This window comes from Elephantulus edwardii, unplaced genomic scaffold, assembly GCF_000299155.1.
Source record: "Elephantulus edwardii isolate Elephantulus edwardi_28Jun2011 unplaced genomic scaffold, EleEdw1.0 scaffold00044, whole genome shotgun sequence".
Classification (NCBI taxonomy): domain Eukaryota; kingdom Metazoa; phylum Chordata; class Mammalia; order Macroscelidea; family Macroscelididae; genus Elephantulus; species Elephantulus edwardii.
The window spans coordinates 3,861,259-3,874,720 of NW_006399794.1; the positions used below are offsets into that span (position 1 = coordinate 3,861,259).

Sequence of the window (13,462 nt, forward strand, 5' to 3'; positions counted from 1 at the left end):
GCCATTTCTCTTGGGGAGAGTGAGGGCTGGGAAGGTATTCTGGAGTGAAGGGTATTTGAGGTCTGCTTTAGAGAGCTGGACAGATGGACACGAGGGGGAAGAGGCATCCAAAGTGGAAGCAGCACAGGCACAGCTGAGGACTGTTTAGGTAGCTCAAAGCCTACCACATGTGTCAGTCAGAACTCTTCAAGGGATAAAAATGAACTGGAACTCGCCATTCCCGTCTTGTTCATTATTGGAATTAACCAGACAAATCACTCCACCAACTCTAAGGGCATCACAGACAGATCATTGCTCAGTCTTGGGTGGCTGAACACCATGTATACAGCTAAGAACTAGTTTACACCAAAAGACTAAAACTAAACAAAGGCCAGAAGCTATGGTTTCAGATGGTGCTGCACAGGCTTTTCAAACTTGTTGCAAATGGTTACAAGCCCCTCCAAGTTTACACCTCATCAATAGAGTTCATCCCTAAAATGCATCACAAAATTCCCAGGATTAACCTACGCTGGAGTCACATGATCTCTGAGCCTGAAGAGATTGTATTGATAGGCCAAGACTGGCACATGTTCCCAGTCCTGGCACTAGCAGCAAGGTGGGGAGAGATTACTTCCTCCCTAACTAATGCCATCAAGAGTCAGAGGGGCTTTCCCCAGGGAAAAGTTGAGTGCCACTACCTGAGAAAGAATGGAGGCTGGGGAGGCATTATTTACTACAGAGTGACTGCAGCAGAGAGGTCTCTGAAGGAGTGTGTGGGGTAGTGCCCAGTTTGGGGTTCTGATGTTACACTGAGGGCCGCCAGCAGCTTTAGTGAGAGGCTGACATGTAGAAGGTTTCTCTGAGAGGCAGCAGAAGGTGGAATGCAGAGAACAGCCTGTAGGCGGGAAGCCTGTGAGTTGACTAGCTAATTGTTTCTGTAAGATCTAATTAGCAAGAACAGAGATGGGAGGACAGGTCCAGAGATCTTGCTGAGGTAAATGCTAGGACTTGACCAGTCGGCTGGACATGGAGTGAAGAAGATGAGGAGTGTACCTGGGATCTTACCCTGAGTTCACCTCTTTCTGCAGACTCAGCAGGGCACATCATTGATCTTGTGAATGACCAGCTGCCAGATATTAGCATCTCAGAGGAGGACAAGAAGAAAAACCTGGCCCTGCTGGAAGAAGCCAAGACAGTGAGTGAACGATTCCTGACCCGCCGCGGGAGAAGGTCCAGGAGCAGCCCCGGAGAGTCCCCATCAGGTAGGGCAGGGCCAGGATGGCTGCCCTGAGCCACCCCAAGGCAGGGGTCAGGGCAGGGAGGGGAGCGTCTGGGCCTGGCTGGAGGAGAGCCTGGTTTTCAAGATGACTTTGACAAACTTGCCTTCCTGAGAGGATCTTGAGAAGATAAGACATCTTGCTGCAAGTCAGAAATGCCTCCACAGCTTTACCTAGCAAAGCTTTCCTATGTTATCTGAAGGGGAATGGCCTCTGGTGGCACAGTCCCTAGGGAGTTACACCGCTAACCCAAAGGCAGAAAGCACTTTTGGTGGTTTGGATCCACCAGCAGCACTAAGGGAGATAGTCTCCTCCTGGGTGATTTATAGACTCTGAAAACCCACTGGAGGATCAGCTATGGGTTGGTTCAGATTTTGCAAAGAAGTGTTAACCTATTTTATATAAATGAGCTTGAATGTCCCACCCCATCCCACACCACTATTAGTGTCCACTTCATTTAAGCTTTCTGTGTGATGACACAGACTCTGGGCCACCTTGCATAGATGGGTGACAGCCCTCCCTTCCCCAGGAAACCCTGGTCTGGAGACTGGCCACCTCCTCAGCCAACAAAGGGCTGGAGAGCCCGTCCCTGGGCTGCTTCTCCCGGATTTCAGCTGTGGGTCCTGGAAATGAGCCTGGATAATTTGAGGGGAGCCTGAAGGAGAGAAGAGGGGCCTTTCCGGCATTTCTGAGTTAGGGAGATTTTTCTGGATCCCAACATCCTCCTGCTACCATTGTGGCTAGAGTGACCCTTTTTTCTGAGCAATAAATTGAAACAGGGTTTAGACAAGTCTACCTAGGAGAAGGGCCCTGGTGGTGCAATGCTTAAGTGCCCAGCTACTAACTAAGAGGTTGCCTGTTCAACCCATCAGCTGCTCAGCAGGAGAAAGCATTTGCCTCATGAAGACACAGCTTTGGAAACTTTCTGGCCAGTGCTACTCTGTCCTGTGTGGACACTATAAGTCCAAATTGACTCCATGGAAGTGGTTTTGGTTTTAGTACCTACGGAGGGCAATGGGGAGCATTTGAAGTCAAGCCATTATGGGAAATCCAGCAGGAGGCATAGTCTCTGAAGCTGTGCCTCTCAAATAGTGTCAGGCCCTTTGTTTCCAGAAGGTCAGGCCAAGCAGGCTGAGGGGTGCTAGATCTCCTCACCCTTCTGAACGACCTGCATGTCCTGTGTGGGACACACCACAAGGTGGGCGGGACTGTGGTAGTCAGTCCTTGTCAGGGATCAGCTCCGGGACTCCACTAGGCAGATCTAGTACACAGGGGTCAGAAATAACTGAAAGGAAGTTTTGTTAGATTGAAGTCCTAAACTATCATGAATACTGGCCAATTTGAGTCTCTCTCCACAGCTTCTTCCCCAAACCTCAGTCCCGGATCTTCTCCTGCATCTTCTCGGAGCAACTCACTCACCGTCCCCATCCCTCCAGGTGAGGTCCTGCTACACCAGGCATTTCCTGTCCTGACTTCTCCCTTTGGATGGTTGCTCAGCCCTTCCCCTGGACTATCCAAGCTGCCTTTCCACCCACATCTTTCTATCCTACAGGCTTCCCATTCAGAGAAGGAAGACATACTTCTTCTGAAAGTTTAATAAAGAGTTAGTGTTCTTCTTGGTTGAGGAAGACTCTCAATGAGATGGATTGACACAATGACCTTAACAATGGGTTCAGGAATGACAGAGACAATGAGGACAGCCCAGGATAGGGGAGGGTTCAGGTCTGTTGTTCATAGGGTCACCGTGAGCTGTAGTAGCATCTAACAACAACAAGGCAGTGTTGAGAGGCAGGCCTAGTCCAGGATGACTAGATGGGGTGAGGATGGGGGCAAAGGGATGGAAAGGGGCATTATAATCAGTACAGAGCTTATTTGAAAGGCTTCTGGGCTATTCTTTGCCTTTGGTTTCTCATCTTGCACTAGGCTTTATAGAGAGCTACACCCTCTGAGTAGCAGGACTGAGTTCCAGGAAAGCAGCCTGCTCTTGACAATGTTGTGAGAAAAGCTCAGGCTCAGATCAAGCATCTGGGGTTCAAATCCCAATGCAATACTTTCTGGCTGTGTAAGCGTCTTTTAATTTCCCCATACGATTTCTGTGATAAATAAAAGCCCACCACTGAAGCTGCCACAGGGGAAGGAGGTAATCAACATGTGGTGGCACACTGCTCCCAGGCTTCACTTTCTAAAATGATGTATAGGAAGCGAGCCTGAAGGCCTAGGGCAACACTCACTGGTCTCTGGACCATTTCAGGTTTGGAAGCATGTAGTGACCTACAGGCGTCCCAGCTCGGAGCACCACTACAGGTAAGAGGGGCCTCACTGAGGGTTTCTTTGCTAATGGACCTCTGTCCTCACTCCCTAACACCTGGGGAGCCTCTTCCTGGTCTACCTGAGATGAGGTACTGAGGTAGGGAGGAATATACATCACAGCATGGCCTTCTGGGGGAAACTTCAAAAGGAAATACAGTCTTCCTAATGCTGACTGATTTGTGTTTCATTTCAACAGCAGAAGGGGGATGAGGCCGATGTCTCTTCACCTTACCTTGGCGAGTCTGTGAGTTTGAATTTGCCCTACTAGGGTGAATTGGGTATGGGAGTCACAATGCACATAAGTCTGGCTGGTCCCTGGGCATTTACAAGTATATGTATAAGTGAAGATCAAGACTGAGGGAAGCTGGGGAAACTGGCAGATTCTTCTGCCTTTTGTGACCAGAGTCTGAGGTGCAGGGGCTGGGGAGTCAGGAGTCAGTGGCCTCCATGGAGGTTCTTATCCTCACTCTGCCCTCCAGTGAGGCTGCTGGTGAGTGAGGAGATATCAGCAGCCAGGCTAGACCACCACTCTTGTCAGCACAGTGAGAATGACAGGATAGCTCAAGACTCTGGTTGGTGTTCTTACTGGGGTGCAGCCAGGAAAACCTTGTCTTTGCAGATGAGCAGTGCAGAGGCTTCGCAGCTGGTCAGTAAGGTGCTGGGGTGGTGTCAAGGGCAGTGTTAGAACACAGCCTCCCCCTAGAGCTGGCTAAGGAGAAAGTGCTTTGGAAACATTGCAGTGACACACAAACACAACACTCAAATATCCGGACACAGATCTGCACACTGCCCACAAAGCAAGTGTCCCTTAGGTAGTGAAAGTAGGGGGCAGAATTGTACATCTGAGCAGTTATCACCTTTACAAAAATCACCCCATCCATCCATTCTTAACCTCCTTCAGATTATTGAATGCTTTGAGAATTTTTTGAAAGCTGTGGATTCTTTTCCCAGAAACACACACACATTTGCATACAATTTTAGAGGGATCACAAATTTGGTGGGAAATCTGAGCCTGAGAGAATTAAGGGCCTTTCCAGGCAGAGCTACAACTAAAATCTGGAGCAGCTGAGTTGGAGCCAAACTTGTGACTGCCCTAAGCTGCCCTCCACTCCAGCCTCCTCCTCAGCTCCCAGCCCACCGGAAGCTTGTGGCTTGGTTTGGATTGCAGGTCTCATTGTCTTCTCTGTTTTACAAGCCTCAGGCTTGTTTGCTAATTCAGACCAGACTTAGAAACCTTTCCCTAACCCATTGTTCCCTCCTAACATCTTAATGGGCTCGTTAGTGAAATTTGTGGCGACAGAGATCCCAAAACAGAAGTGACCTATCCTTCCTTCTTCGGCACCCTGCCTCCAGACTCTTAGGTTTATCTTGTCTCCTCTTTCAGAATGTTCCCAAAGGGCTAGCTGACCGGAAACAGAATGACCAGAGAAAAGTATCTCAGGGAAGGCTGTCTCCTCGCTCCCCCATGATTGAGAAGTCCAAAGAAACTGCAATAGAACAAAAAGAGAACTTCGATCCACTCCAGCACCCTGAGGCCACCCCCAAGGGCCCATCTCCCAGCACAGGCAGTGGTGGGAAAATGGCCCTCAATAGCCCCCTGCCGGGCCCTGTGGAGAGTGAGCCAGGGAAGCAGCTCCTGAAGACAGCCAGGGAGAGTGACCCTCAGCCAAGAAGCCCAGCGCAGAGCTCGGGAGGAACGGGCCCCATCCTCCTCCAGGGGAAGGGCTTGTCTGGGGAGCCAACAGGTCCCAAGACTGGCTCCAAAGCTGAGCTGTGGCCCCCAGCCTCCCGACCCCCTCTTCTGCGAGGTGTCTCCTGGGAGAGTGGCCCTGAAGAAACCGGCCCCCGACTACAGAAAGTGCTTGCCAAGCTGCCACTGGCAGAGGAAGAGAAGCGTTTTTCAGGCAAAGCCAGCAGCAAGCAGGCCAAAGTGCCTGGACTCAAAGACTTCCAGATACAAGTGCAGCCTGTGAGGATGCAGAAGCTGACCAAGCTCAGGGAGGTGGGTTCCTGAGGCGCCAGGTGTGTGTGTTATAGGGCCCTCTAACCTGAGAAACCTTGGGCTGAAACTGGGGCCTCGGGCAGGGCAGTTCTGGCTTGGACTTGGGTCTTTCAGGTCTGTAAACTTCTCTCCTCTGAGAAACCAGGCCTGCTTATGTAGCTGCCTTCCTAAGTGCCACAGTTAGGGGCTTTCTCCCCCAGTTACGAGGAGAGGCCAGTATGGGTGATAGTAGTGACATCGGGCCCCCTTTCAAGGCCAAATGGGTTTGTGGAAGACACACAGGCCCCTCAGTCTGAACTGTTTCCCCTCTTCCAAGCAGAGCTGATAGTTCATAAACAGGAACTGCTTGATGGAATGCCTTGTCATTCCCAGGACTAGGCAAGGATGAAATAGCTTCTCCTTTGTAATGCCCATGTTTGTGAACAAAGAATCTCAAGTCCACTCCAAGTATAGTAATGGCCACCAGGAGCTGTTCCTCCTGTGACAATTTTCTTCTGACTCCTATGGTGTTCTCCACTTTCACTGGCCACTAGATAAGACACAGTACTCATTCATTGTGTTATCACTCTGTGCGGGGGTGGGGGAGGTGGGGGGTGGTGGGGGTGGTGGGAGGTTGGTACTGTCCAGAGATGTATACACAAAGAATCCTGAAGCACAAGGGAGGAAAGGGTTGACAGGACAAAACAATCCACACTCTTCTCTTTCCCAGAAAACTAACTCAGGCCACAGGGCAAGGCAACTGGAGCTCCATAGTGTATGGCCCAGAGGTCCCACAGTAGGAGCCGAACAAGGGTTCCTCGGCTACCCTGCAGAGTCCATGAGGCATGGAAGGAAAAGAGGCCTTTGATAGCAGCCAAGCACCAGAGACAGGCTTCCATGTCCACAGGGACACACTCCAGCTCTGGCCATTGCTCTATTCAGAAACCTCCCATTATGCTCGAAGTTGGAGGCTCAAGAGGAGCTGAGGCCTGGCCACTGATTTTTTATATAGGAAACAACACCAAGCCAGGAGGTTCTCAATAACTAATGGTTCAGCACAGGACCTGGTGGGGCTGTCCATTGTGGGACATAGTCCTAGATCTTGGGTGAAAGTGGTGCCAGGGGGCCCAATTGCCAAGAACTTGTCTCATGGGCCCTTGGACATACAAGAGCAGGCCTAGGCAACAGACATCCTGGAAAAGGTTATTCAGCAAGAAGGCTACAGCTGCCAGTAGGCACTGCCCTGCCCGTTGAGCAGCCCTTCCCACCAGTTGATACTAATCCAGTACCTGTGAGCAGATTGCCTCTGGAACACTAGCTTTCTATGAAAATAGGTAAATGGCTGTGGTTATGACTTCATCCTCTGCTGGCCTCTTTCCCTTTTTACCTGGGTGCAATACCACTCAAGTCACCTCTGTTACACAGGAGACCGAAATCCATTTCCAGCACAAGCCATAAGGAGTGTGAGGCTAGGCCCTTCCCCTTGAGGACACTGGCCTAGTGTTAATTGGCTTAGAGCAGGTGTGAGCCTACCTGTACCACATACCTACAGTCAGCACCTCCATGTCTCCCCACTGTGACTGCTGAGGCATCAGGCAAGGTAGGGAGGGACATCAGGACTTGCTGCCTTGATGTGTCAATTCCGAAGCCTCATTTGTCTGGAGAATTTAGAAACTTAAGTGGTACCATAAAAGGTCATTAAGAAACTGAGTGAGTAGAAATGCCACTGCTCCTGCGGGTGGGTTCTCGCTGCCCAGAGAAACAAGACAGGAAACTCCAGCCAGCCCAGGGCACAGCCACGAGACAGGCACAGTGTACATACCCAGGGGAACTTCTTGTGCTCAGAGCCTTTAGTTCTGCTTCTGTTTGTCTTTCAGGTTCTCGATAAGGCTCAATTACAGTGTTACTGAGCAGTTTATTTGACCAAAGACACTAAACTAATTTAAAAAGCAGATCACGTTGAGGATGCTTCTTACCCCTCAGAATGGTGGCACTATGGGTGGAGTTGCAGGGGCTAGACATCCACAGGCGATCTGTCTGCCTGGTGCCCCTCAGATCCTACCATGTCGTGACTGTCCACCCCACCTTTGACGTTTATGCGGACTGTCTTCCACACAGAGCTGTCAGCCTGATGCCATCTTCTGAATGTTGTCTTTTCCCTTTCCCACAAGGAGCACATCCTGATGAGAAATCAGAACTTAGTGGGGCTCAAGCTTCCAGACCTTAGTGAAGCAGCTGAGCAAGAAAAAGGTAGGTGGGGTGGGTGGCTCCCCTCAGGCCAGGGCTCCTGGGGGACAGATCAAGGAAGGGAAACACACCAGCACTGGCTTCCTGACAGCGGGCTTTGTCCACACCAGTTGTTAGTATAGTTGGACACAGAAGAGGCACTCAGCAGAGATTTGCTGATGAATCAGTGGTCTGGGAGGGTCTGGTCAGGCCTGAACTTTTGACACTTCCTTTTCCTTCTCCTTTCACACCCAGGAAACTTCCCAAATATATCAGTTCCTCTTTTTAAAGCCATCACAGTCATCTCTTGTTCTCTAATCTGCTGTCACTACAAAGTCCAAACCCTAGCCCTTCCCTCCCAGGTTCCCTCTCCTTCCAAATGTCCAGTCTCTCTACCCCTCTACCCGCATCCACTTTGTCACTCATCTTCTGAAAAGAAAACTTTCAACTTCTCTTCCTTTCTCCCCATGCCACCCTCATCTCCTTCCTTACCTCTCTTGATGCCCTGGGTAGAGTGGCCCTTCTTGGGCAACCACTGAGCTGGCCCAGCTTCTCAATGCCTCCAGCACTATTCTTCAGCATTATGTGTGGTGGCCATCACTGGGAGCCAGAACTGTGAAGCCTGCTGTCCAGTTTCAGTCCCTGTTCTGCCACTGAGCCACCAGGTGACCTGGGCAAGCTCCTTAACCTCCCTGTAATCCCTCCTCCCTCCCCCAACACATTGAAAATGGGTTAATATTAGTATCCACCTTCTCAGCTTGTCATGAGGATTAAACGGGTTAATATTTGTAAAGACCCTAGAATGTTACTGTCCTTACAAACTGTCAAGTCAACTACAACTCATATCAACACTCAGGACAATAGATGTGACTACCTGGGGAGGGAAGTCAACTGGGAGGGAAGAGCTGGGATTTGAACTTAGTAGTAACAACAGATTAGAAAATAAGGGGTTACCTGTTCCATCCTCACGATTTCTGCCATGTGAGCCCACTGGTATGGTCATTCTGTCAATCCTCTCGTGGAGGGTTTTCTCTCTTTTTCTGACTCTCTACCTTTCCCAGCATGATGTCTTTTTGGCCTCAGAAAACCTCATTGCTATTGTGTTGATTCTGACTTGTCGTGATCCTCCATCAAATTTCTGAAGCTGTAAATTGTAACACAAGGAGATTGCCCATCTTTCTCCCTGAGAGCTGCTAATGGATTTAACTGCCAAACATATGAGGCCTAGGTGGCTTAGTGGTAAGGAATTGTGCTGCCTAACCAAAGGTACATGGTTCAAATCCACTAACTGTTGTGTGAGAGAAAGATGGACAGTCTCCTTCGGTGCAATTCACTGCCTCTGAAAACTGCTGGAGGGTCAGCTAGGGGTTGGTTCCCACTCAATAGTATATAACAAAACAAAAAGAACAAGTGGTGCAATGCTTAAAGTGCTTTGCTGCTAGCCAAAGGATTGGTGGTTCCTTTTAAACAGTTCTTTCCTTCATCAGTTCCAATGCAATGTTCATTAGTTATCCCCAGAATTTAAGTTTAGGCATTCTTTATATGACAATAGTCTAGAATAAGACATGTATAACAAAGTGGACTGGGTCGGGGGCAGAGGGGATGCAACAGTGAATGATTTATTTTTTTTTAAAGTGAAACTGGGGGTAGGGAGGAAAATGTGCAACAATGAATGAATGAAAATCTAGCTTTTCTGTAAACTTTCATTAAAATCACAATTTTATAAAAGAAAAGACAAGGGGGGAAAAAAGATTGATGGTTCAAACTTGCCAGGTGCTCCTTGAAAGAAAAGACCTGCATCTACTCCTGTAAAGATTATAAACCTAGAAACCTTTGGAGGCAGCTCTACTCTGTCCTCTGCTGAGTCAGAATCAGCGCACTTCCCAAGTGTAGCTGTTTTCTTTGGAAATCAGGATTCTCTCTCTGTACGTGCGTGTGTGTGTGTGTGTTCTCTTGCATGCGGTGTTTCTTCATCCCAAGTTGCTTATGATAATAGTATCTGACACCATTGTTGTTATGTGCTATAGAGTCAACTATGACTCAGAGCGACCATATGAACACTGGCTCTGAACCTTTCCCTATCCTGACCAACCTCACCGTCTCTCACACCTGACCCCATTGTTAATAGAGGTTTTGATGGCCTGTGATTTCAGAAGTGGAAGGCTAGTCCATCCTAGTCTGCCTTAATTTTGGAGCTCCACATTACTACAGTATACTAGACCTTGAATAAAAATCTGTTGAGTAAAAAAAAAAAATTATGAAAGAGGTATAGGGTAGGGGTTAGGGTGTTAGAAACCAGGGGTAACCTATAACTGTAACCCTAAGTGCCATGGAATGAGTTCCGAACTCCAGTGGCCAGGCTCCTTCCTATCCTTCTCTCTCCTCCAGACCTCCTTCTCGTGTCTGCTTCACCCCTGCCTCTCTGCCTTTGTTCAAGTCATGTCTCCCTTCTGACATGCAGTCTCCCTCCTCTCAACACTAGCATGGCAGTGCCTCAAGCATTGGGTATGTCCCATCAGCTGTCCTCTATTCTTACTCTGTTGTCTCTTTTTGCCTAGATCCTTCTTTTAATCTCATTATAAAAAAATTCTCTATAGCATATTTTGAAAGCAGGAGTGGCATCCACTTGCTAAATAACACGCCTCTGGAAACGGTAGGAATTTTGGTAAATGTCAGTAGTTATGGAGGGGCTTCAAGCCTTTTGTTCAAAGGGTCATTGTGAGTCTTGCTGGACTTGAAGGCAGTCAACAACATAGCATTTCATCTGATATAAGTAATTTTGTATGCTCTCCTGAAACTTATATTCAATCCTCTTGATAACTGAGGGAGTTAAGTATTCTCGTTCTCATCTCATAGTTGAGAAAACTGAGCCTGAAATATTTCCTGGCTCCAAACCTCATGGCTTAGGGAGTTGTTGTTGGGTTTTTTCTATCATATGCCTTTTTTCATGGTTGTTTCAAAAATCCTTTTTAGCTGCATAATGTCCCATACAAACTAATCTACAGAATACCAGCACGTGGGGAGGGGAAAGTGGCACAGAAGTGGTTGATGGGAGTAGGAGAGCTTGGTCCTACCAATTCTAGGCCTCAGTTTCTTTTCACTTGCAAAATTGAGGCCCTTAGTAGCCCCCGGTTTATAGAACACCATTGTCCCACTTCATGCTGCCCATAGTCAATGCCCAGTGTAAAAGCTTTCTGGTTATGGATTCCTGCGTGTTTTGTCCAGGCTGTCACCAAATGCCACTGGAAGCCCTGACTGGAAATGTGGTAAAGATAAGTGGTTTCAGATCCACCAGCTGTTCTGTGGGCGAAAGACGGGCAATCCCTTCTTCTTCTTTTTTTTTTTAAATTTTTATTAATTTTAATGAAAGTTTACAGAGACTTAGGGTTTCCAGTCATTCATTTTTCCACTTTTCACCCCTCCCCCCCAATTCACTTTTCTCCTTGATAAGTAAAAGAAAGACTCTTTCATTGCTATGCAATCCCTCCCCCACCAAGTCCACTGCACTGTGCAGCCTTCATTCTGGACTCCTGACATGACAATAGTACCCAATCATGTATCCCTTTTAAACTGTTCTCTCCCTCATCTGTTGCAATGCAGTATACATCATTCCTCCTCTTCTTCTCTGTCTTCCCTCAACCCCAATGTCAATCCTTTTTTACAGTAGTGGCCCTATGCAATATTTGTCCTTTTGTGACTGAGATATTTCACTCAGCATAATGTCCTCCAGGGTCATCCACTTAGCATAATATTTCATGAGTTCCTTGTTTTTCAGTGCTGCATAGTATTTCATTGTGTGAATATTCTAGAGCTTCTCTATCCATTCATTTGGACACTTGGGTTGTTTCCAGCTCTTTGCTATGGGCATCCCTTTCTTGTGCTATTTACTGCCTCTGAAAACCTGCTGGAAGGTCAGCTGGTTCAGACTCGACTGTACAACAACCACCACCTGCCATTATGAAGCTCCATTGGCATAGCCCATAGTGAGTTGCTTTACTAACCCAGAAAGTACATCTCTCTAGCAGTTTGAATCCACTAGCAGCCCCTTGGGAGAATGATGGGCAATCTCCCATGTAATTTACAGCCTCCAAAAAACTGCTGGAGGGTCCTCTGTAAGTCCATTCTGACTTGATGACAATAAGTTGAGTTTTGTTTATCTGACATTAACAAATAGATCCCCAGATCTAACATTTTGACAAAATTTCTAAAAGAAGCTTAAGATTTTATTTTTTTTTTTACAGCACCCAATTGCAGAGAAAAAGAATCTCTCCTTAGAGGAAATATTTTAAAAATATATTCTTCTCTGCTTTTTGTGATTTGTTAAAACATTAGGAAAAGTTAATGTTAAAATTTCACCCACAGCCTCACTACCATTGAATTGACTGACTCATAGAAATCCTACAGGACAGAGTATAACTGTCCTGCAGGGTTTCTAAGGCTGTAAATCTTTGTGGCAGCAGAGAGACTGGCATATCTTTCTCCTGTGAAGCAGCACGTTCAAACCTCAGACTTCCTGTTTAGCAACTCAGTCCTGTAGCTGCTGGCCGTTCTTCCGTGAATGCTGAATGAAAATGCAACAACTTTCATTCTTACCAATTTTTGCCCATATTTAGAATTTTCATAATTAATTTAATAGCATAATTATTGCTTTCCATTTCTACTTTTTAACATTCTTTAATAACTACTTCCATTTATTTTTACTTGTACCCATATACTTATAATTTACTGGGTACATGGTCATTTGTTTTGATATATCTGAATATTTCAGACATTTGTAGTTCTTTTAATGATGATTAACAGCGTATTAGAAACAACTTTGTATTTGTAGTTTTATTTAGTCTTTCTTTTGCTTGGAATAAATTCTCAGACTTGAGATTCACAGGGTCAAAGTGTAGAAACGATGTGGATTTGCCAGATCCTTTACCAATTTATGATGCTGCTTACAAGGATTGACTGTGTGCCCTTCTCCTAAGTATTACCAGTTCTGAATTTTACTTCTTATTAACCAGATATACTAAGGACCAGATAATCTATTAGCAAAAACAGTAATGTATTATACTGTGAATAATAATGCATGGAATAGTACTTCATTATAATTTCAATTAATTTACTAAGAAATTGAAGCTTAAGCAGGTGTGTGGGAGTTTCACCATAGTGAGCTCTGGTGGCCTAGAGGATAGGGAGTTGTGCTGCCAACCCAAAGGCAAGTAGTACAAATCCACCAGCTGCTCAAAGGGAGAAAGTCAGGCAGTCTCCTCCCACAGCCTCAGGAAACCAAGAGGTTCAGCTTTGAGTCAGTTCCAATTCAACCACAATGAGACAGAAAAGATTTTTATCACTGTGTAAATTATGTGGGCTTTGTCCATTTGTCCATGTGTCCATCTAGTCTTGGGTTTTTTGGTGGGTGCTATGTTTGGGGTTTTTTAAAATTTTATTTTATGAAGGTTAACCTATCATCTGTTGTAGTTTTCCTCAGTGTTTACTCTTAAACAAGTTGTGTGCAATTTTGAGAAGTTTTATTTTTTTTATTTTAATTTAGTTTGTTTATTTTTCATTTCAATGAACATCTACAGAGATTTTGGAATTCCATTCATTGATTGTTACACCCTTCTCCCTGCACACACCCCCCGCACCCCGTTTGCTCCTCTCCTTGAAAAGCAAAAGAAAAACTCCCTCATTGGTACACAAT

At 46.6% G+C, this 13,462-nt stretch overlaps 1 protein-coding gene across 1 annotated transcript in view; it reads left to right on the forward strand.

Annotated features, from left to right (window-relative positions):
- MRVI1 (murine retrovirus integration site 1 homolog) overlaps nucleotides 1-13,462 on the forward strand; it is a 96,164-nt gene that overhangs the window by 27,152 nt on the left and 55,550 nt on the right. The window contains 5 exon segments of the mRNA XM_006885414.1: nucleotides 1,068-1,241; nucleotides 2,615-2,697; nucleotides 3,769-3,810; nucleotides 4,951-5,568; nucleotides 7,719-7,797. Of these exon segments, the coding sequence (XP_006885476.1) occupies nucleotides 1,068-1,241; nucleotides 2,615-2,697; nucleotides 3,769-3,810; nucleotides 4,951-5,568; nucleotides 7,719-7,797 (996 nt within the window).